Genomic DNA, 24,902 nt, shown 5'->3' on the forward strand with positions numbered 1-24,902 from the left:
TCCCATTTCTCTTAAGCCATGGACACAACAGGCTTTGAGAATACAAAATGATTTATTATTATGTGAAATATGTATTTTGTGTTACGTTTCGATCTTCTATTGGTCAACATTTTCTCTTCATTCAGATTTGCATGTCAAAGTCAAGTTGAACTTTTGTTCATAGTGAAATACAGAATTTCTTCACATGAGCTTGTATTTCCAGTCTCCCACGCTTGGATATGTTTGAGCAGGAGTGAATGGAGCGCAGAGTGTAATGTGATCGCACCTTTAAATTAAATTTTCCACTTATTTCTAAATTCCAAACGAAACTGTAGCTGTGACTGAATGATCAGCACACGTGCTCTAACACATTGGGCTGTGGTTAAGGTTATTTTTTGGTCTTGCATGGCCCAAGGGCACAAGCCTTTTTAGAGAACCCTTCTTTTCATAATTTTAAATTACAGCGAAAATTACAGCAAATATGATACACAATGTTTGGTGGCTCCTGTTACACTCTCTTTTCAAGTTAAAGGGCCAACGACCTTTGGCATGTAAGTTTCACATGTTTATGGCACCATCTAGTGGTTATTTGTGAAAAACAGTGGATTCAATGTTTATATCGGTCCATTTAAAATGGTGGCAGACTTGCTTGAAAAATAACTTTTACGTTGGGATAAAATACAGCCGAATTTAATATAGTAAAAGTAACAGTGATAATTGTTATTGATATTTTAAGAGTGGTGGTGGTGTAGTGGTCTAAAGCACATAACTGGTAATCAGAAGGTTGCTGGTTCGATCCCCACAGCCACCACCATTGTGTCCTTGAGCAAGGCTCCAGGTTGCTCCGGGGGGATTGTCCCTGTAATAAGGGCACTGTAAGTTGCTTTGGATAAAAACATCTGCCAATTGCATAAATGTAAATGTAAATATATATATATATATATATATATATATATATATATATATATATATATATATATATATATATATATATATATTTTATTTAATTGAAAAAGTCAGTTGAATTTACATGTATCAAATATGATACAACAGGCTTTTGAGATATCTCTCAATTACCTTTACATTTCATTCATGGCCCCAAAAATAAATAAATAAAAATCACAGAGCTTTGAAAATTCACACGTATACTTTTTATAAGATATATTTAAAGTGTGAACTAATATTTCTGTGTATTTTCATACATGCAGCCTGCTCTGTCATTATAAAGATCTCATTATTTTACATTACAAGCTATTATGATGTCATCTTACCATAAGTTCCTGATACCCATCGAAAACGTCCTCTGATAATACCCCAAGATTTACCACTGTAGTATGTATGGGCTAAGAAAAATTCAATAACAAATGTCCTATACAAAAATGAATTGCTGGGCCTCAAGGGGATAATGACCTTTTAAAGCCTAATGCACCAAATATGGTACATAAAATATTTTAATAGTTTGTCTAGTGGTACTAAAAACAGTTTACTATTCAAAAATTATAATTTTCTTACAATTCATATGCCAGGCTTTACAGGGTTAAAAACAGTCCCGCTTTAAAACCAAGTCTCGAGACCCCTGCATTTTGTTTTATTATAGGAGATCTATAGAATATGATTTGAACCGAGCATGGACACTTCTGATCTTCACCATGGGACCCTCTTGGACACTGTGCCTTTTGTGTTTACCCTTTCCATGTTGAAATATGTAATACATCAGATTGTATGTGTGTTTTTCAGGCCTGGTTTGTTGAATATAGGTGAGCCAGCCACTCAGCCCTGGCTAGCGGACACCTGGCCAAACAGCTGCTCCAATCACAACGACTGCTCCATCAACTGCTGCACCGGCAGCAATGGCAACAGCGACAGCAACCTGGCCACCTACAGTCGCCCAGGTGAGTGTGTCTATGATTAGTGTGTTATTTCGTACAAAGACGTAACACTGTGTTCCATTCAAAGTCAGACGTTGAAAGTTCCTATTTGTTATCACCGACATCCATACATAACATTTCGTAAAATCCTCTCAACAAAGTGTCATGATTTAGTGTCAAAGTGTCAAAGTGTCATTGATGTCATGTTTAGGGGTTTAGGGATATGAACATGTGTACATGTTTTGTGCTGCGGAGATAAATGCTACCTCAAATTGTGTGGATTGTAGAGAATAGAAAAAAAGTCCCCCTGAAGTGCCTTGAAATACATTTCCTTTTGAAGTTGGGATGGGACTTGTCGATAAGCACATGCATTTTTTTAAAAACAGCCAATCGCAGCCCCCAGCAACGCAACACACACCTGATGCTTCTCATGTCAGAGAGAGCTGGTGTTCAGCCGGGGAAGCGATCTACCGAAGTCTGACCGCTTTTACGCTGACTTAATTTGAGGACCAAAAGATTATCTAACTGATCTTTTTCTACATAAACCAATCAGTCAATCAGTTCACCTATGCCTAGAAATAGCCCTGACATCAGTGCAGATGACAATGAGAAACAAGCGAAATATCACAATATCGATGTTTTAAATCATATTACACTAAACATAAAGAATAAACAACACTTACTCGTGCTGTACATCCCAAGAAACCTCAGAACCTGCATTAAACATATAAATAAACTCCAGCAAGTTTCCTTGCATCGGACTCCCTCGTTGGCATGTCCCATTCAGCAGAGATCAATCATATGCCCTATTCCCTTCAAGGGCAGTTACCCTCCACTGTAAGAGCTTTGCAGGGCTGAAAGGTGATAACTGTCATTTACAACTAAATGTTTAAGTGACTCTTATTGGAAAATTTGTTTGGAACAATCCTCAGCATGGATTGTGCTTCCTTCATAGTGCCCTGAGAAGTGATGACAGCCAGACACGTTGATTAGATGTTGGGGGAGGGTACGTTCTTGTTCTAGAAAGCATTTGATTGGACAAAATGAATGCAGTTATTTGTTACTCATACATTTTTCTGGGTTTGTTTAGCTGGAAGATAGAGACTGCGGATTATAAATGCTTATATCTTTGGAAAACAAATATTGTCTAATAGTTCAAGCTAATAGATATGAACTAAAAGCAGCTAAATTATTTTAAACAATAACTTGTCTAATTAGTTACAACTGGCAAACAATAAGCGGGTAAAAAAAACCATAGACTTAAACACATAAGCATAATAGTATTGTGGCAGCGTATTTTGCACGGCAAGCGCAAACATCATAGACCTGCTTTTCTGTAATTTCCTTTCAGGTTTTCAACTTGGAAGTCTGACATTTTCTTTCCAAGTTGGAGGTTGAAAATATCGTCTTTGTCAGTTGAATGGAACACAGCATAAGTATTGTATTTTTTTTGTTTAGTTTTTTGTCAAAGACAACTGCATATGTGAGTTGTTTGATTGTATATGTTTTTGGATAAATATTGCATAAGCCCTGCAGGCCATATTCCAGCCAATCCAATCAGGAATGGAATGGTATGGAAACTGATTTCCATACAACCAACAGAACACTTGAATGCAGTTTCTCCTAAGTGCTCACTCATTCATTAAACCGGGAGCAGTTACAGAGGTCAGAATAGACCTGAGAGAGAGCGAGAGAGAGGAAACTGAAAGAAAGGCAGTGATGGAGCACCTCCAGATGGCATTAGTTAAGGCATCAGCAAGTTACTTTGAAAACAAAAGAAGCCAGGTTGACTCAAGAGTCCCAGGATACACAAAGACTTACACACTGAAAGTGACAAAGTGGTGGCAATATACACTGTCACCCCATTCTCACACAGTCACTACGAATAGCTTTTGTTCTGAGATATCAGCTGGTGAGACTAAGCTTTTGGCTAAGAGAATTTCATTCATAAAAGAACGCTTAAATGTATTCAGTACCTTTATGAAATGCATTTCTTTTGAAGCTATGAAATGAGATGCCATATTCACAGTTAGACCAAAGGGTTAGGCATTATGTTTGGACATACCATGAAGATTTTTGGATGAGGCTTCAAAACAGCTTTGCTTTACCTTTGATATTCTTGTTTATGGGTGTGTGTTTTCACTAACACTAGATTTTATCGATGTCGCCTTCTTTAAAGAAGGAATGAAAGATAAATGTTGAGTGGTTCTCATGGCATGATGTTTTGAAAAGCTTGACAGCCGCTTGCCTGGTGTGCCAAATACTAATAAATCTCCAGGATATTAACCGGATCAGTACCCACAGGGCTTCTCAGGAAAGACGACTTAGTTTGTCTCATTTCGGAGAATCTTTTATCATTGATACGTCAACCTTTGAAGCGCAGAGCCGTTCCTTCTTATAGAAACATGAGCTACACAACATCCATCCAATGGCAGGCCGTGGTATTTACTCGCCAAGCTGCTTGCTCAGATCCTGTGGAGGATTTGAATATTTTATGAGCCATGGAAAATAGGATCTGTCAGAGGATGGTCTTTCACAGCATTCCTCGTTTCGGAGGGTTTTGATTCGGACGTGTTAGAACATCTTGCTTGATGAGGCGGGCTGCCTTTCTTGTGGCTGCTCAGGAAACTCAAAGAGACACGCTTGGCTTATGTCATTGGCGAGAGAATGAAGCTGTTGAAATAAAAGAAAAATCATACAGTGTGAGCACTTAGAAGTTTTAGCGAGAGTTTTATCTTCGTTTTTGAGTTTGAAAGTAGTCCAAGTGATCCCAGAATTTGTGGTTTCCAGTGTTTCCATTATGTTTTGATTTTAGCATGTGTGTCTCCCGAATACATCATTCTCTTTTAAATGCAGGCATGGTAATTCGCATATTTTTAAACCAATCTAGTGTCAACCATAATGTCTTTGCTCATCGCCTACCTTCTTAGTTTCAGTAAATGTTCCCTTGTTTAAATCCACCTTAGTTTGACCAATGTTTTGAACACTTTGTTCTAAAACCTAGTGAGCTGCCTGCAGAGGCTGCATTTTAAGGCATCATATGTGTGCTCCCAAAATGAGTGATATTTGAAGTTACTTAGTTTTGACCAAATTGTAAAGCAGCATTACAATCTCCCATGCAGAGTGCCATTTCTTTGGCTCTCAAAGTTGCTGCCTATGTAGGGTGTTCCAAAGTGGTTCCATGACTTTAGGATGCTGCTTTAGAATATAGGCAGTGAGGTTCCTCACTAGGTTTTGGAACAGAGCTTCAGAATCAGATTGACTTCAGAATTGCCCACAAGCTTGGATTGCCAATGCAAAAATTCAGCCAACTAGCATCAGTTACCCTGACAAGTGCATTGACTTAGAGGACATCTTAAAAATCTAGCCACATGTGATAAGATCAGCATTATACAAGTCACAATCAAGACTCTTTGCCCAGATTTATCAGTAGATCATTTGGCTGTCAAAATGTCTTATGCCTCTTCTATCGTCCAGCCGACTGCATCGCCAACTACAGCAACCAGATGGACAATAAGGCCAGCAATCTCCTGGCTCCAGACACGGGTCTCTACAGTGACATAGACCTTTCTAACAAGATCAATGATATGAAGACATTCAACAGCCCCAACCTGAAGGACGGGCGTTTTGTGGGGCCCGGTGGTCAACCTACGCCCTATGCCACCACCCAACTCATTCAGTCCAGCCTGGCCAACAACAATGTAAACAGCAACAGCGTAGGAAGTGGAGGAGGAAGTGCCGATCTCAACGAGAAACAGAGTTGGAAGGGCAGCCAGGGAACACCTCAGAAACAGTCTGACATTAATGCACCTCTTCAGTACAACGTCATGGAACAAAACAAACTGAATAAGGGTGAGTTTGTGAAGTTACTTGAGGTCTGGGGGTGGGAATCAGAAGGCACCTGGTGATACGACATTGTATCAATATCTTGGTTGTGTTATGATACAACTGTGATTCTTTGTTTAGTGTGTTGCAATCTTTTACTCCCTTTTTCTTTTTATCTTTGGACTTAGGTGCTTAGAGCAACACATGCTAAACGTCCAGTTTCACTTCGTTGTAGAGCCATACAATTAGCATAGGGCATAGCCATGTCCGAGTCTGTAATTTGATTAGAGCGTGTTTATTTATACACAAAAAACACTTGCAGCGAATCTGTGTGGACTATCTGACATTCTTACAAATAAAGGGGAGACTTAAATATTTGTTAGATTCTTAGCTTGTTACGAATTAAAATTTTGGCCATATAGAAATAATTGTGTTTGTTGACCTAATGTTGTAGTACGTTGCACTGCCACATTTCCTGGCAGAATGTTGGTCAATTTAATATTTCAATAATAATAATGTGAAAAATGTATTGATTTTACAAAGAATCATAAAAATATTGATTTGTAAGCATTTTGATACAAAATCACAATAATTTCAAACATCCAGGGTTTTTTCCCCCACATCTAGCAAAGACTATATTTCAAACCCTCCAAAGAAACACCCCAAAAACTTTCTTTGTAGTTTTTCATTGTAGTTTCCAGTAAGAAAGTTTGTTAAGAATCCCATGTTTGGTCAGCTTTCCTTTGTTAACTACAAAGGTGCATTGCCAAATTGCTATTCTTCTCTTCTTGCTGTGCTATAGTCATTTCATATCCAGACAATAATAATAGTGTTACATTATGTTCATTTGTAATAGCCTATCTGGCATCCTTACTAGTGCCCTTTAAATTTCTCACCTCTTTTTACGTTTTACCTCTTGTTACGGCCTGCTCGTATTGCACATCTTTGTAATTCTACTCTACACACTGCTTGTAAACTTTATCCATATTTATAGCTGTTGTTTTAGTGTTTGGGCAGCAATGAAGGTAAAATGGAGGTTGAGAAGTGTTGGATGTCTCCATAAAGTGTGAAATCAGAGATAGTATATTACTGTACAAATAAGGGGGATGTAACTCAAGCTCAAAGCTTTCTATTATCTGTTGCTTCATGTTTTGCTACTTAAAAAGGCCATTGGGTTTTGCTTTTTGACTTTACTTGCATGAATCTTACTGCATGTGGGTGTGATATTTCACACTTGGTAGTCAATTGAAACCAGTCACAAACAAATCATAACAGCTTGTGACTAAACCCTCTTGTAACCTTTAATTCACTGTCAGATGTTCCACTCTGAAACTTTCTGTTCTAAATTGTATGCTTTTATAAAAACCTTTTATTTGTCTATTTCACAAAAATGTCTTGTCTGTAAACCTTTAGACCACTACCGAGGTGAGGGCCATATCTCGGTCACCATCCCCTATAACCAGGCTCAGGACACCCACACCGGAGGCACCTACAGCAGCTCGGACAGGGGGAGCAGCACCTCTGGTAAATATCAGTCAGTCTGTCTGTCTGTCTGCAATATCTTTCTACCTGTCTGTCTATCTGTCTGTCTGTCCGCAATATCTATCTGTCTGTCTGCTCTATCTATCTATCTGCAATATCTGTCTACCTGTCTGTCTATCTGTCTGTCTGTCAGCAGTATCTATCTGTCTGTCTGCTCTATCTATCTATCTATCTGTCTGTCTGTCTGCAATATCTATCTCTGTCTGTCTATCTGTCTGCAAAAATCTGTCTGTCCGCAATATCTATCTGTCTGTCTGTGCAATATTTTTCTATCTGTCTGTCTGTCTGCAAATATCTGTCTGTCCGCAATATCTATCTGTCTGTCTGCTCTATCTATCTATCTGTCTGTCTGTCTGTCTGCAATATATATATCTGTCTGTCTATATTAGACCTCTCCAAATGATCCAGAATGCAACAGCACGTCTGGTCTTTAATGAACCTAAGAGAGCACATGTTACACCACTCCTTGTCTCTCTCCACTGGCTGCCGGTTCATGCACGTATTAAATTCAAGGCCCTGATGCTGGCATATAAAACAGTCACTGGGTCTGCTCCAGCATACCTAAAAACATTTATGCAGAGCTACGTTCCCACCAGAAGCCTGCGGTCGGCTAAGGAACATCGCCTTGTTGTACCAAAACAAAGAGGCACCAAAACACTTTCCCGGACTTTCAGTTTCATCATACCACGGTGGTGGAATGACCTTCCCAACTCAATCCGGGAAGCTAACTCACTCTCTATCTTCAAAAAACGGCTAAAAACACATCTTTTCCAAAAGCACTTAACCGGTCACAAAAAAAAAAAATTTAAAAAAAAAAATTACATTTTTTGTTGCACTTAAATCTGTTTTGTATACTATTCTGATGATAGTGAAACTTTGTAGTATGGCACTTTTTGTACCACTGTCTCCCTAAGATGATTCGCTGATGTTTTCCTCTTTTGTAAGTCGCTTTGGATAAAAGCATCTGCCAAATGAATAAATGTAAAATGTAAATGTCTGCAAAAATCTGTCTGTCCGCAATATCTATCTGTCTGTCTGTGCAATATTTATCTATCTATCTGTCTATCTATCTATCTGCAATATCTGTCTGTCTGTCTGCAATAGCTATCTATCTGTCTGTCTGACTGCAATAGCTATCTATCTGTCTCTCTCTGTCTGTCTGTCTGTCTGCAATATCTGTCTGTCTGACTGCAATTTCTATCTGTCTGTCTGACTGCAATATCTATCTATCTATCTATCTATCTATCTATCTATCTATCTATCTATCTATCTGACTGTCTGTCTGCAAATATCTGTCTGTTTGTCTGTAATATATATATGTCTGTCTGCAATATCTATCTATCTGTCTGTCTGTAATATCTGTCTGTCTGTCTGTAATATCTATCTATCTGTCTGTCTGCAATATCTGTCTGTCTGCAATATCTATCTATCTGTCTGTCTGTAATATCTGTCTGTCTGTCTGTAATATCTATCTATCTGTCTGTCTGCAATATCTGTCTGTCTGCAATATCTATCTATCTCTCTCTCTCTGTCTGTCTGCAATATCTGTCTGTCTGACTGCAATTTCTATCTGTCTGTCTGACTGCAATATCTATCTATCTATCTATCTATCTGACTGTCTGTCTGCAAATATCTGTCTGTCTGTCTGTAATATCTGTCTGTCTGTAATATCTATCTATCTGTCTGTCTGCAATATCTATCTATCTGTCTGTCTGTCTGTCTGTCTGTCAGGACATTCACAAATCGCTTCCTCATTGTCACGAAACTCATGGGAACAAAGAGAATAATTTGTGTTAAACAAAAGAGCTGATTCTTTCTTCTCACAATTTCTGAGGTACACAGCTGCATATCTTAAAAACTGAGCAACAATCACTTCCTAATTCCAGCAGTTAAAACCATGTTCCCTGCAGATCTTTCTGATTTTGGGGGGTTATCCCCCTTCTTTTTGTGATTCGCCACACCGTCATTAATTACTCTGGCTTTCATCCATCTGACTCAAAGAAAGGGGGGTATAATGTTGTCAGAAAGCTGGTGTTTCTTGCGGGACAAAGATAAATGAGCCCCATTTTGCGGTGTATGCAAGGCTGCCGGCGTATTGAATCATATCTATTTTTGTAATGTATTTGAAGTTCAGGTAATTAAAGCAAGGGGCCGAGTGCATGGTGGTCCTCACAGCTCATTGACTCTGAATTTTAATTTGTCTGTTAATTGGCCTCCGATGTTTCTGCTTTAATGTCCTCTCTCTCTCTCTGCCTGTCTTGGCAATGGAGTTTCGTCTTTGAAAAATTACAAATTCTTTTGACGGAGAGAGCGACGTTAATTACAAATAGAGAGATGCGCATAAGCCTTTTAAACCACATAAATTATGGTGTGGGTGTCATTAATGTCACTTCTCCTGAGTGTAAAAGTGTCACTTATTTCACACATGCATCAAGCTCAACAAACAAACAACCTAAAAACCAAACAAACTAGGGGTTATTAAACATTTTAGTTAGCAATAAAATTAATTGATGAATTTTGAATATATGGGCTGAGAGTTGCTATAGCTGTTTTGTTTATGTGTGCACTGACTGTTTTTATGTTGCTTGTTACCTTATAGGAAGTCAAGGACAGAAAAAAGGGGGGCGAACATCTAAACAGGCCAAACAAAACACAATGAATTGGACTGAACTACTGCCTCCTCCAGTTAATCCACCACCATGTCAGGAATACACCCTACCGATGGACGACAGGTGAGGTTACACATATACAGGTTTGTACACATAGTGTGTATACCTATAGTGCACATATTATATTATGATTATCATCTGTACCTTACTTAATTCCTTTTAGAGGGAGAAACTACAAAAAATTTGATAAAGGTGATGTGTGAAATTTTTTTCAGTGTTAAAATACTTTCTCGTAAACCACCTTAATATGACAACTATAAATAATCCATTTGTAGGTTGATATTCCCAAATAAGTGTAACATTGTGTCGATGTGGAACTATCAAAACACTGGTTTGTTTGTTTGAGCATCAAGACCAGCCCAACATAGCAACATTGACTCAACCAATAGCTTGAGACTATCTGTTTGCCCCAACCAATGAAAGATGGGGGGAGTGTTCAGGAAACCGGTTTTGGCAAATACACTGGATATTGGTGCAGAAAATACACACTTCACCTTGCAAAATGTTCTTTAGACTACTACTAAATAATATAGTATATAACAATATAACAGTATAATATAGAATTGAGTCTACTACTAAATATAATATATTGCCAATATCGGTTACAAACTGATAATCTGTATTATTATTATATATAGTATTATAAAATATGATATATCTACTACTATATAAAAACATATGTGATTAGTATGAAACATCTTATGCTTGACATTCACTGATCTAAGTTTTGGTCCTGTCCATCTTTTCAGCTATGACACAGATCTCCAGTGCCCCCTCCCGCCCTCTCGGATGTACCTGCAGCCTGACGAGCTAGAGGAGGAAGAGGTGGAGATGGAACGGGGACCCACGCCACCCGTGAGAGGAGCGGCCTCCTCCCCTGCCGCTGTGTCCTATAGTCACCAGTCCACCGCGACCCTCACCCCATCGCCGCAGGAAGAGATGCAGCCCATGCTGCAGGACCCAGATGGTCTACATGAGCGCAGGTACGCCAATGTTTGCTTTGTAGCGACAGCAGGAGGGTTATTTACATAAGGTAAATGTTGACCTCCCAAATTGTAGACTACATTTCTTGATGACTAGTCAAAATTTGTCATGCAAGCTGCAAACAGCAGCATGGATGTAAGTTTTAATCTCAGATGTAGGTTTAAATCTCTCAATACTTGATCAAGTAACTATCTCCACTTTCTACAACTCTGTGAACAGATTAGCAATGTATATTTTCATCCGTTTATAGTTTCCTCATCATGTTTTTTATTGAATTTTTTATCATTGAAATTACTGTATCTTTCTCTCTTTTAGACGGCTCTTGGTAAGCCCTCCGCCTCCGCCACGCCCCCTTTCCCCTCCGCACACGTACGGCTACATCTCCAGTCCCCTTGGTTTGGACACGGATGGCCTGGAGGAAGAGGAGGAAGAGGAAGAAGGTGACGAGATGGATGCAGAGGTGGCTCGGGTCCACCAGCACCACACCCACCCGCACCAGCAGCATTTAGCCCAGCAGAGGGCTCTATTGCGGGGGCTCGAGCAGACCCCGGCCTCCAGCACCTGTGATCTGGAGAGCTCCGTCACAGGGTCCATGATTAACGGCTGGGGCTCGGCTTCAGAGGAAGATAACGCTTCATCGGGTCGATCTAGCGCCATTAGCTCATCGGATGGGTCTTTTTTCACAGATGCTGATTTCGCCCAGGCAGTGGCGGCTGCGGCCGAGTATGCTGGGCTACGAGTGGCAAAACATTCTGGGAAAGGCCATCATCAGCTGCCAGTCTCTGGAGGTATTGGAAATACATTTTCACAATTTTAAGGTTTAAAATGAAATATCCTGGGTTATTTTCAACTTGGAAAAAAAAAATATATATATATATTTATAACAAACTATCAAACTGTAAAATGTTTGATTACTTCTACGTCCTCATTTTAAGCAGTATGTCTGTACTTTTTTATGTTAAATACACTACTTGTGCTTATGCTCTTTAAAGGTGTCATGACATGCCTTTTTTATTATTTTAATATGTTCCTTGAGGTTCACTTATGATATTAATAAAGTTTTTTGCACAAGAAAGCAGTCATATATTTGTCAAATATTATGATTTTCCACCCTCATTCTGACCCTCTGTCAGAAACACTCAGTTTTGGTGCTGCTTCTCCTTTAACGCCCGTTTCACACATACTCTGCATGCGGTGCGTATTGCGGTGCGTATACGGTACAGGAGCAGCACGCGCTATAGTGCTATAGAAACGATCGCTGCACTGCTGTATACGCACCGCAACTGGAACGGATCGACGGACTGCATCCGCGTGCAGTTTGAAAGCTCTAACCTGTTAACATGGGCACAGAAAAAAATACGCACCGCATATGCACTGCAAATGGAGTATGTGTGAAACGGGTGTAAGACTTGACAGTAAACCCTCACTGTTATGATTGGCTCTCTGCTCTTGACTGACCTGCTCTCTCCTTGCCATCACACTGCTCACCATTACTGAGTGGGGCTACGGAAGTGATGAGGTAAGGTACAGTAGGTTTTAATGTGTTGGTGTGGAGTTGGTCAGATGCATTGTCTACCACAGTGTGACATCACAATGTGGAGGAAGTAGAGAACAAGTCAAATTGGAAGCTTGGGTTAGGGGCATAATAGGTTTTATTTTCTGTTAATTACAGGAAAATGTTATAACATCCATTGAGACTTCATTTTGAAAGTTCCACTAAGCCTATTAAAGCGATTTCATATTTACCTAAATAAACACTAATGACTTTTGTTTTCTTGAACAGATTAAGAATATAAAACAGTGGCTGGTTCAATTTGTATTCAGATCTGCAGCTTTTGATTGGGTTAAACTAAGCAAAACCTCTGTCCTCTAATATAGCAGCAGCACGGAAATACCAAAACCTCCCTCCGGGACACCGTCCAGGCAGCCCAGTGTCCACAGACAGCAATGTTAGTGCAACTCCAGGTCAGAGGAGGCCCTTAAAGAGACAGAAACAACATCCAGCTGCTCAGACAGGTTACCAGCGCAGAGAGGTCTACACAGAAGGTACGTCAACTGAAGAAAGAGAAAGAGTATGATTATTGTAGAGGAGAGGTTTGCGATTACTTTTCTACTTGGTGAACAATAAAATTGGTGAAACAAATAAGGGTTTAAAGCCATATCTTGTGACCAGAATATTATAGATACTTATAGATATCTGATTTTGAAGTCTAGCGACGCATCTGAAGTATCTGGTTTAGCAGCGTCAAATACACAGGCGGAGGCACAACCTCGGCTAATGCACCTGTATGGCTCTTTAGATGGATACGGCTCAATGGACAGAACATCATATCAATACTTCAGCTCTATTCAATTTATCATATGGGAGTGAGGGAATATAATAATGTTTTGATACAACTTATAAAGATTACAATTTTGTATTAATAGTTTTTACATGTGTTTAGAGTAGGTCTACTGTTTTTAATTACAAAAGTGCCATAGTTTGTTTTATAGAAATCATGTTACATCTTACCATGGTAGTGAAGAAGATCCATGCTTCCATGTGTTAACTATGGTCTTGTTACAAATACCACTGTTAAAACTATAAAAAATAAATAATTAATAAATTAACATTTTCATCGAAGTTGCATCGAGCAAATTAAATAAATAACACAAATATGGAGTTTTGGTGTAAGGGAATGAAGTAGGGGTCGTTCATCAAAGAAAGGCTGAGAGCCACTGGTCTAGCGCATGCTAGACAGATGCATTCCTAGTGAACGGCCCCCCCTGAGATGGAGATCTTTGGCAGTAGTGGATTGACTATGTCTTGCTCTCTTATCAGCGTTTCGCTGCATAAGCATTAGGTACGTACATAGAATTGTATTTAATGAAAAACAATCTGGTACTGCAGGTATTATAAAGCTTGAGTCTGTGGCAGTAGGCTACTATGGCACCTGTATAGGTACTGCGTGAACAAGTTAACACAGAACCGTCTTTTGAAGCACTTCTTTTCCTGTTTTTACATTTGATTTGAGGACATAAATTGGCTAAATCGTTTGACTTTATAATTTTACACACATTTATTAACAGCCAGTTATGTTCTTTGCGATAAACAATCTCTAGACCAGTGCCGAGTGGTTTATATTGATTTGTTGCGCCCTCTTGTGGACATAGGAGAGAACGTCGATTTAAAAATCAGAATTCTTGGAGATTTTTACCACAACCTGGAATAATTTATTTTCTCCGAATTTGGAATGCCCAATTCCCACTACTTAGTAGGTCCTCGTGTTGGCATGATTACCTCAATCCGGGTGGCAGAGGACACGTCTCAGTTGCATCTTTGAGTCCGTCAATTCGTGCATCTTATCACGTGGCTACCCGTGCTACCCGTGCATCTTATCACGTGGCTACCCGTGCATCTTATAACGAGGAAGCTCATGCTACTCTACGCGATCCACACACAACTTACCATGCACCCCATTGAGAGCGATAACCACTAATCGCATCCACGAGGAGGTTACCCCATGTGAGGCCAATTTGGTTATTTGGTCGCCAATTTAGGAGACCTGGCTGGAGTCACTCAGCACGCCCTGGATTCGACCTCGCGACTCCAGGGGCGGTAGTCAGCGTCAATACTCGCTGAGCTACCCAGGTCCCCCTATTGGAATTCTATTTGAATATTCCAATTCAAATAGAATTGGAATATTGGAAATATTTCAGTGAAAAATTCAAATTTACATTCTCAGCCCTGTTGAAAGCAGTAGAATGTGTTATTGTAAAAGTGTTTTGATATCATAGCATAGCAGTGTGTGAGTAATAGAGGGGAAAAGTATAAAGTCATAATCAGCCACTCTATTCATAATTTGTGTAAAAATGAATAAAACATATAGTTGGTGTAGTGCCTCTAGTGTTTATTTCACCAGTAAACTGCAAAGGAACATACAACGTGGCATGTAAAATTCAGTTTGCAAAATTGTAGTTTTAGTCATGTTAATTCTATGAGACTAGGTTGTGCAAAACACACACACACACACACACACACACACACACACACACACACATACATCAGCATACCACATTGCCAACACCCCCGCATGTACCGGACATTTAATCAGCAGATATATTGAGCAGGATCATAAAGACAGAGAGAGGATGGAGGAGTCAGTCTCGTGGGACTATACTGTCCAGCTTCAGTGTGTCATGAGGAACGATTGCTGCTCCAGTCTCTAATGAAATTGCAGCAGGTGCCAATGCCTTCAGAAAGGTCATTTTATGAGTATGTGTGTGTAGGGATGAGAATCAAAAGGAATTTAAATGAAGTTCACCCAAAAATACAAATTCTGTCATCATTTAATCATCCTCATGTTTTTCCAAATCTGTTTGTGACTTACTTTCTTCCGTGGAACACAAAATTAGATGTTAGACCAAAAGTTACAGCCTCAGTCTCCATTCACAATCATTGTGTGGAAAATAATGCAATGAAAATGAATAGTGACTGAGACAAACATTCAGTTTTTTAAAACATTTACAGTATGTGTAATTTGCAAGTTGAAATGGAAAAGCAAGTGTTCACACAAACACACACACATCCAAACTTTTATAATCCCACACTCTCTCTGCACACACTCTCATCTGCTGTGTCTCATTGCTGTCTTTGTGTGTTTACAGTAAGATTTAATATCAGACACACACAGACCTCGGCCAGCTCTATCAGATCAACTAGCCCCTCTCATCTGTCCTTCCCCCCCACCCCCCCGTAATCTCTTCCTCCTCTTCTAATCTCCTCATCGCTCCCTCTCTCCCCTCATCTTTGTTCGCTGTGGGCCACTGAAGACACCCAGATTGATCTGTCTGTGTCAGCTCGAGTTTCTGTTGAATGAGTGATTTGATTTGATAGGCCTACGTTACACTGTGGGAGGTAAATGCAGTTTTTTACATGGTGAAAAAGAGAAATGTTGTCTTTAGACACACAAACACACTCGAAACGAAATGATGTTGAAACACAGATTGCCTACCAACCCCCAAATACCAGGCATCAAACACACACCCCGCCCCCGTCTCTGTTAATTTTGCTCTTGTTTGCTCAGTGCTTTTGGTGACACCAGGCTTACTATCTCGTCCTCCTCCAGCTCTTCTCCAGAAGGCCCCATTAACCTTTCATCTGTCTCCACTTCTGTCTGGAGAGAGAAAAGCCAGCCTTTATCCATCCATGGTCCTCCCCCTTTTTCTTAGTTTTCTTCTATGTAAATGTAATTGAGGATTTAAGGACAACTCTTTGTAATTTGGGATTCTGAAAGATGCTGGCTGGAGGTTTTTCCATTACAAGCATTTGTTACAGGGGTGCTTCTTTAACTTTAGGGATTTTCTTGTCACAGGGGAGGCTTTTTATTCAGATTTTAATTTCTTTTTTATTATTATTATATGTAGGTTACATACAAACTGACTTCATTCCATCATTTATTTTTTGGTACTTTTCAAATGCCTTTTACGTTCAGATTTCACCGTTTTAGCCTTTCAATATTAAACTATGAAAATCAAATCTAAAAAAGAAATTCAAATGATTGCATCCATTATAAAAGTACTGATTTATTACATTTTTAAAAGCCATGATAATCTAAACAGCATAAAATTATCAAGCATTTTTTTATATTTGTGTAAAAATGATTCGTCAATTAAAAAAAAAAAAAAAAAAAGTCGTCCGACAGTTGTGGTGTGATTTCCAACACGCCAAACAATTTTGCACCTGAAAGATTTATTTCAAAAGTTTGTTTACTCGTTAACAAAGTCAGCAAACGTATTTGTGAAGAGCATGCTTAAAATGAAATATGAGAAAATTGGTAAAACTTAAATATCACCTGTAGGAAGTCAAATGGAAGACTGCAACACTGGCTTAAAAATAGGATCTCAAAAAGGCACAGGTGCTTAATGCAGAGTGGGCCCACTTACAACATCGAAAACCCAAGGTTTATTGGCAGACGAGATGCCTGTGGCCCAATAAAGCAATTTTGTCTATCATTGTGCAAAATATATATATATTTTTTTTATTTAAACATAGCGACCAGAGCATTTGTTTAGGCATCATTTCTAATCAGGCTGTTATTTTGTCAAATATTTCATTGTGTATTTAGAATACATAAAAAGTTAGTTATAAAATTAGCCTTAGTAAGACAAATGAGTCGAACATTTTATTTCAGAAATAATAAAAATGTAAAGTCATTTCCACCACAGAATTATAATAAACAATTGCTGGAAATTACACTGTGGTGGGAATTTCCATGACTTTCAGAAAAAAAATAAAAAAAGACATATCTACTGTTATGCATGTACATATGCTGTTGGACACACCCTCACAAAAAATTGTGAGGGTGTGAAAATGTTTCTATTGAGTGCTTAAATTACCCAAAGGTGAAGAAACACCCCCAAATGTTTAATTTTTTTTACAAACATCAAATAATTTGTAAAAAGGTTGACCAGGAATACAATAAGGCTAAGTGGTTAACGATACAGAAAGATATAATTGTTAAAATATTAATGGAAACAAAAGCTAAGAACAAGAATCAACACAAGACTTGTCGCCTGCTGCAGAAGGAAGAAACAGGAAACTATTCCCTGAGAAACAGATGGAAGCTCGTCCTGAGTCGCCGCTACATTTCTACAGCACCTCCAGCCATAAAGTCTCCTCATACAGTGTTGAGGAGGGAAAAGTAATAGCACACCTCCTCAAGCTGTGAGGTCTTATTTCTAAGATGTCTCAGGAAATATCTCTGACCTTCATGTATGTAGCACGGGACAAGTTAGGGGCTGCAAAGATTAGAACAGAACGCAGGTGTCTCGAGCTGCATTTTTAAAAGTTATTTTAAACCACCAATAGTACCAGAAAATACCAGAAAACATTAATAAACAGCATTCAACATTTGTTTTTTGTCACGCCATAAAAGAAAAAAAATATATAAATGGAGAATAAATACATCTTTTTCAATGTTTTATTTTACTGAAAATTATAGAACATGCGTTCTTGATGCAGAGGAACAAATTGAACAGAAAGAAAGAATCATTTTTAAAAGTTTAAATTGTTTTAAAGTTGACAGAGTCTGAAAACGTGGCACTCCTGCGTAAGTTGTTAAAAAAAATGCAAGATGCGGCGCAAATGTCAAAGATGTCCATCTATGGCAGGTTTACCGACATTTTGTGTTTGGTGTGAACAGCCCCTTATGTTATTAAGTTTAATACATAAAAGAATAGTTCACCCAAAAATGAAAATTCTCTCATCATCTACTCACCCTAAGCCATCCCAGATGTGTATGACTTTCTTTCTTCTGCAGAACACAAATTAAAGTTTTTGGAAGAATATCTCAGCTCTGTAGGTCCATACAATGCAAGTAAATGGGTGCCAACATTCTGAAACTCCAAAATCCACATAAAGGAGCATAAAAGTAATTAATAAGACTTCAGTGGTTAAATCCATGTGTTCAAACATTATATTATAGATATTGATCTGAGAAACATAAATTCTCCTCCCTGCCTAGTAGGGGGCAATATGCAAGGATGTAAATAACCAAAAATACAAGAAGAATGATAAAATGAAAGTAAAAAAAAGACTTAAATATTGATCTGTTTCTCAGCCACTTATAATATCGCTTCAGAAGATATAGATTTAACACCAAGTCGTCTGGAGTACTTTTATGTTGCCCTTATGTGGATTTTGGAGCTTCAAAATTTTGGCACCCATTCACTTGCATTGTATGGACCTACAGAGCTGAGAAATACTTCTAAAAATGTTTGATTGTGTTCAGCAGAAGAAAGAAAGTCATACACATCTGGGATGGTAAATGAGAAGAGAATTTTCATTTTTGGGTGAACTATTCCTTTAAGGTTAGGGGTTTGTTAAAAACCCTAAACTTCAGTATAAGCAAACAGAAGATGTAAGAAGAATGTAAATATGACACTGCCTTGCAAGCGCTGTACTCATGTTATGGAGAGTGTTTTGAAACTACCATCTCATTTCAAGTAATGGACAATTTCATAAATGACTGATGCATTTCCAAAGATTTGTACACATAAAAATCCAACAATAAAAACACTGTCATTCAGAATACACCTTAGCAGGAAGGACAGGTTTTACCCTACTAGGGATTTCACGGCAACATGGGAAACTACTCACACAAATGAGGACAGTACCGGTGAGCTGCTGTATAATGCAGACCTCATCGTAAATCTGACTGCTTCTTTCTCCTCCTGTGAAACGCATCTCTCTCATCCTGCCATCGATCCACCGCAAGACTCAACCAGGGTTATAAAAACCGTCCCTGTCCACGATCGACTGACCCCTCTCGTATTTTACTGAGTGTCAGGGCAGCGATGAAAGTGTGCTAAGCTCTTCCCCACAAAACGAGGCACGCGCTCAGTGAAGACGTTTAGTCTGCTGTGACCTTGAATGTGTAAAAATGTTGACGCAGCATCCAACGATTGTTTTAGCAGTTTTTTCTTTTGTTTTTTTGCATTAACTGATCAACAAGCTTCTTGAGGCTGCCGGAGGGTGTTAATGGAATAGGTCACCCAAAAAATTTACAATTCTCTCATCATTTACTCTCCCTCATGCCATCACTGATGCGTATGACATTCTTTCTTCTGCAGAACTCAAATGAAGATTTTTGAAGAATATTTCAGCTCTGTAGGTCCATACAATACAAGTGAATGGGTGCCAACATTTTTAAGCTCCAAAATCCACATAAGGGCAACCTAAAAGTACTCCAGACGACTCTGGTGGTTAAATCCATATCTTCTGAAGCGATATCATGTGAAGTGGCTGATAAACAGATCAATATTTAAGTCTTTTACTCTAAATTCTCCTCTCTGCTCAGTCAATCTCTTCTTGTGTTTTTGGTAATTCACATTCTTCATGCATATCACCCCCTACTGGGCAGGGAGGATAATTTATGGTAAAAAAAGAAAAAGAAAATCTTGTATATTGATCTGTTTCTCGCCCACACCTATCATATCGTGTCTGAGCACATGGATTTAACCACTGGAGTCTTATGAATTACATTCCCCCATTCACTTACAATGTGAGGACCTACAGAGCTGAAATATTCTTCTAAAAATCATAATTTGTGTTCTGCAGAAGAAAAGTCATACACATCTGGGATGCCAGGAGGCATCCCAGATGTGGGTGAACTATCCCTTTTTGAACTATCATTTTTGGGTGAACTATCCCTTTAAGTGACAAAAAGTTACTATGTGTAGCAGAAAATTATGGGTTTATAGCACAAGTGTTGGGAAACTACAGTGAAATTCAAAAAGAGGAGCATTTATGACACAAAAACAATGGGGCTCTCAATTAGGTTGACAGAATTTGAACAGATCAATTGTTGCTAAATACACCAATAAAAGTTTACATTACACAGATTGATAACTGTAGACCAATTATATGCTTATGGTCAATGATACAGAAATAAAATAATGTATTGTAAAAGAATATTATAATTTTTTTTAGTAAATATTATTTTATTTTTAAATGTATATTTTTCAAAAATGATATAAAATATATTATTTTTGTCTAATCATTGCTTTACTCATCCACCACAATAATGTAATCGATTTTAATTATCTGAATTATAATATTTATCAAATAAATGTTACATTTTCTAGCTAATTTAGCTCATTATTAAAAAAGCTTTATTGTTTTGAAAACAGCTGAACTGCTGTCTTGCTACTCAAAAATGCAGTTTAGTTAGTAGCGGCACTAGTTTGAGTTGGTTACTCCTCATTACTGGTAGTTCTATGTACAGTATATTGAATCAAAAATAAAACATTTGTTATTTGGAGTTTGTGAATCAGGTCTGGCCTGTACAAGTGTAAATGATCCATCACGCACATCGCTCGGAAGACATTTGTGTTTTGACAGTATTTAACAAGAATAACAATTGTAAACAACCTTGAATAACTTGCAGGGGAAGTGTGTAGACATCGAGTGACAGTGATGAACCGTCATTCACAGTTTCACGACTGACTCGTGATGCCTCAGTGGGAAGGAGTTCCCGCATGCAGCTGTTTGGAGGTTTGCGACGCAACGGCACAGCTGTGTTTCCATGGCACCTTCTGGGTGCCAGACAAATGAGTTCTGGTGTCAATTAGCACTGTGTCTGGTTCTGAAGGACACGAGTCTGTGTGAATATAGTACATTGCGGGCTAGCAAAACGTTCATTTGAAATGTTTACAATAAATGCTAGCATCAGTACATTGATACAAGGTATTGTCAAACGTACGTACACAAGTCAACAGAAAAATACTTTAAATGTGTAATCTTTTCAATGTTAAAATACTACAAAAATTACACTCGTCACCTTTAACGTCCCATCTCGTTTCCTTACAGACCTGCCTCCTCCTCCCATTCCTCCCCCAGCCATGCTGAAGTCACCTACACACCCAGCTAAAATAATCCCTGAGGGCCCACGAGGGGCCATGTCCCCCATATCCAGTTCTGCTGATGTCAAGGACAGGCGAACGGAACGGCGAGAGGCCCAGGACTTACAGAGGGGTCAGAGAACAGGCAAAAGCAGCAAACAAGAATCCGGTGCTGCTGCGAAGAGCCGCCAACACCCAGGTACTGAGCAACATTTTTGATATGCAGAATGAACTGCAAGTAAGCCAATTGGAGATTGATTTTACTGAAAAGTTTAACACTGTGGCGCTACCAAAACAGTTTGTATGCGTGACCCAATTAGTCTGACACAGCAACGTTTGCTCAACCAATACTGTTTGTACAACGGAAGACGAGAGTTATTATTTTTGTAATTCCATTAGGTGATGCTACTGGCGCTGGAATTACACCCTTTAGTTTTAAAGTAAATAAGGTAAATAATTACGGTTGGCAATCAAGAACCTTTTTTTATTAATTTAAACTTTAAAAACCCTGAAAACCTTGTGTGACTGCGGTGTGCATTTTCGATTACCCTTTTGATTTGGAACTAGTAGCACCTAAAAAACTAGCAAAAAAAAGGTAGCTGGGTAGCTCAGCGAGTATTGACGCTGACCACCACTCCTGGAGTCACGAGTTCGAATCCAGGGTGTGCTGAGTGACTCTAGATAGGTCTCCTAAGCAACCAAATTGGCCTGGTTGCTAGGGAGGGTAGAGTCACATGGAGTAACCTCCTTGTGGTAATAATTAGAGGCTCTCAATGGGGCGCGTGGTAAGTTGTGCGTGGATCGCAGAGAGTAGCATGAGCCTCCACATGCTGTGAGTCTCTGTGGTGTCATGCACAGCGAGCCTTGTGATAAGATGCAAAGACTGATGTTCTCAGAAGCGGAGAGGCAACTGAGACTTGTCCTCAGCCACCCGATTGAGGTGAGTAATCGCACCACCACGATGACCTAGTAAGTAGTGGGAATTGGCCATGCCAAAATTGTGGAGAAAAGGGGAGAAAATTAGAAGAAGAAAAAAATTCTAGAGCAAATATTTTTCCTAAAAATGTATGTCCACAACATGTTTGGCAGTGATTGGATCATGCTGGTCATTCCTTTTAATCAGAATTATTTATTTTATTATGTCGTTTTTGAGATGTTACAGACATTACAGCTGATTATCTATAACGCTGAATAAATAATTCTAATTATATGTAATGGCCAGCATCATCAAATCACTGCCAACCATGCTAAAATATCATTTTACATTGTACAATTCTGAATCTATGTATTTATTATCATTGTCCCACGTCTGCCAAACATGTTGAGTGGTCCAAAAATCATCTGAAGCCTGAAACTGAACTTTTGGTTGGATTTTAGGAGTGAATGCACTTGGTTGCATAGAAAGCTATTGGATGCACCCTTGCTCCCCATTTAGTGAATGACCTCCAGTGTGCTGTCTGTCTGCACTAGGAATGCATTTACTAATGTTAGTGAATAGAACTTTATTATACAGTGATTAAAAAAAAATATATATATATATATATATACACACACACATAAATGTATATTAAAATTAAGTGAAATGATCCACAGATGTCTTCTAGTTGAAAATTATTCAAAATAGCCAAAATGTTTTTTCAACTTTTGAGGGAAAATGGTCACAAAATGTTAACAGTTTTATGTGTATTAAATATCCGTGAGATGTAAATCATGGTTGTAAAAAAGACTGGTTGTTCAAGTATTTGGTAATCTTTTAAATAAGTTAATAAACGGTGTAATAAACAAAAATGGTAATTTAATTTTGTCTGTTATGTTTCTCTCTTAGGCTCGGAGGAAATTCTACCTTATAGTCGTCCCTCTTTCCCAGCAGTCCACAGTTCTCGTGGAGAAAGGGACCCTAGTTCCTCTAGTTCACTGTCCTCTCGGGGGTCCGGCGGGCGGCGACGAGGAGAGGGGCCTCCAGGGGCCCGCAGAAACCCTGCAGACTTTGGGCTGAACACCACAGGAGCCTTCCAGATAGGAGGGGACGAACTTGAGGTATGTCTCCCATTTTTATGACACACCCAACAGCCCAAAATGTCTGGAAAAGAGATGCCAGAGCTATCCATTTTATAATATACCTAACATATCCATTTACTGGCTGTGTGTGCATGATGTCGACAGTGATGCTAAAATATATGTTTCTTTTCAGATGGTGGAGAGCTGAAGATGATCAAAAAGATTTTGCTGTCCAAATTTTTCCAGCAACCATCTTCAAGCGCAGTTTGACCATCTTGACTGTCTTCTGCTGAAAACTACCGAGCCTGACTTACACCACATTTGGAAAACTGACCAACCATTAAATACATTTCTTCACCTTAATTTCAATGTGCATTTAAAGAAGAAAAAAATAATGCTGAAAATAAAAAAAGAAGGGTACGTTCGAGGGGCTAAAACTGTTTTGATTGTTTAATTCCAATGCAATATGTTGCGTCTGTAGCCCCAGAAACTGATTATGGGTTTGTTCACCTTGGTAAGAAGGTTGTCAGTCAACTGTTACTGTAATGAAACTTCTGGCACAAAGAGACTGACTGACATGTACATACACGTGTATACATATCTAACTGTCTTTTATAATCCATTGTGGTACATTAAATTTGTCTTCCTTGGCTTATTTGAATCATTTTAAATTTCTATTACGCCAGTTAATATAATTTTTTATAGCCTCCATCCTGGTTGTAAATTGTCATAGTGTTTAAATGCCCCAGGAAAAGTGCCACATTCTGAGAGTTAATGTTTGTTTGTTATTGTTTTTTGTAATGCACTGTTATTCTTTTATTGTCATTGTCAATGTTTGTTGTTATTTGTTTGACTTTGGTTTTAAAAGCACAATCACTAAACTTTATTTTGAATCATGTTATTGATTTAACCTTTTTGTCTTGCGCGAGGAGAGCGAGCACTCGGTACGACAAAAGGCCTCGTTAAACCTGTCGATGTAGGGTTTTGAGAAAGAAAAAAAATGGATAAGCTGTTTACAAAGGAGTGAATGAATGGAAACGAATCCCTGCATCCCTACCTTCCGTTTCTTTTCCAGATTCTCATTCCAGCTCAAGATATCCTGTGAAATGAAATAAATGAGATTAATGCAGGGATTTTATGTTTACGAGAGTATTGGTCCATCTCTGCACTTTCGTTCAAAAAAAGAAAACGTTTTTTCGACTGACGTATGCACTTAAAGAGACATTTGAGAACAGGAAGTGAGTGTCGGTTTGAGAATCTGGAGCGGTTGTGATTGGCTGGCTGAAGGCCCACCTTTCTAAGGTTGGTCGTGTCAGTCACGCACTAAAATGGCTGAGGATGTGAGTGTTATTTCATTAGACATCTGCAAGTATTTGTTTCTTAAAACAAAAAAGCATATAAAAATGAAGAAAAATAAATAAATCAAAATTCTGAAACTGACTTTGTGTTTTTATTTTTATATGCATCTTTAGATACAAATATTGTGATTGATCTTAATACATGAACCCTAACCCAAGCAATAACCACATATTTGAAATACTATTGATGGATATATGTTGTTACCTTTTACATACTTTTATTGTCTGCATTCTTCTGGAAATCTATGTACCTAATTTACCAAACCAATGTTTAGCTAATAGAAATTGCAATAGTT

General features: G+C 38.6%; 1 protein-coding gene across 3 annotated transcripts in view; it reads left to right on the forward strand.

Moving 5' to 3' along the window:
* LOC127631589 (roundabout homolog 1-like) overlaps positions 1-24,676 on the forward strand; it is a 296,494-nt gene extending 271,818 nt beyond the window's left edge. For 2 of the 3 annotated variants that reach the window (XM_052109827.1, XM_052109828.1), the window contains 10 exons: positions 1,717-1,871; positions 5,325-5,699; positions 7,086-7,196; positions 9,814-9,946; positions 10,633-10,866; positions 11,183-11,655; positions 12,746-12,913; positions 21,219-21,449; positions 23,076-23,287; positions 23,442-24,676. In XM_052109827.1, coding sequence (XP_051965787.1) covers positions 1,717-1,871; positions 5,325-5,699; positions 7,086-7,196; positions 9,814-9,946; positions 10,633-10,866; positions 11,183-11,655; positions 12,746-12,913; positions 21,219-21,449; positions 23,076-23,287; positions 23,442-23,456 — 2,107 coding nt within the window. In that variant the 3' untranslated portion in view covers positions 23,457-24,676. The remainder of the gene's footprint in view (positions 1-1,716; positions 1,872-5,324; positions 5,700-7,085; positions 7,197-9,813; positions 9,947-10,632; positions 10,867-11,182; positions 11,656-12,745; positions 12,914-21,218; positions 21,450-23,075; positions 23,288-23,441) is intronic. The other variant, XM_052109829.1, reaches the window with a different exon arrangement.
* The last annotated feature ends 226 nt before the right edge of the window (positions 24,677-24,902 follow it).

Source organism: Xyrauchen texanus, chromosome 38 (genome assembly GCF_025860055.1).
Source record: "Xyrauchen texanus isolate HMW12.3.18 chromosome 38, RBS_HiC_50CHRs, whole genome shotgun sequence".
NCBI lineage: Eukaryota > Metazoa > Chordata > Actinopteri > Cypriniformes > Catostomidae > Xyrauchen > Xyrauchen texanus.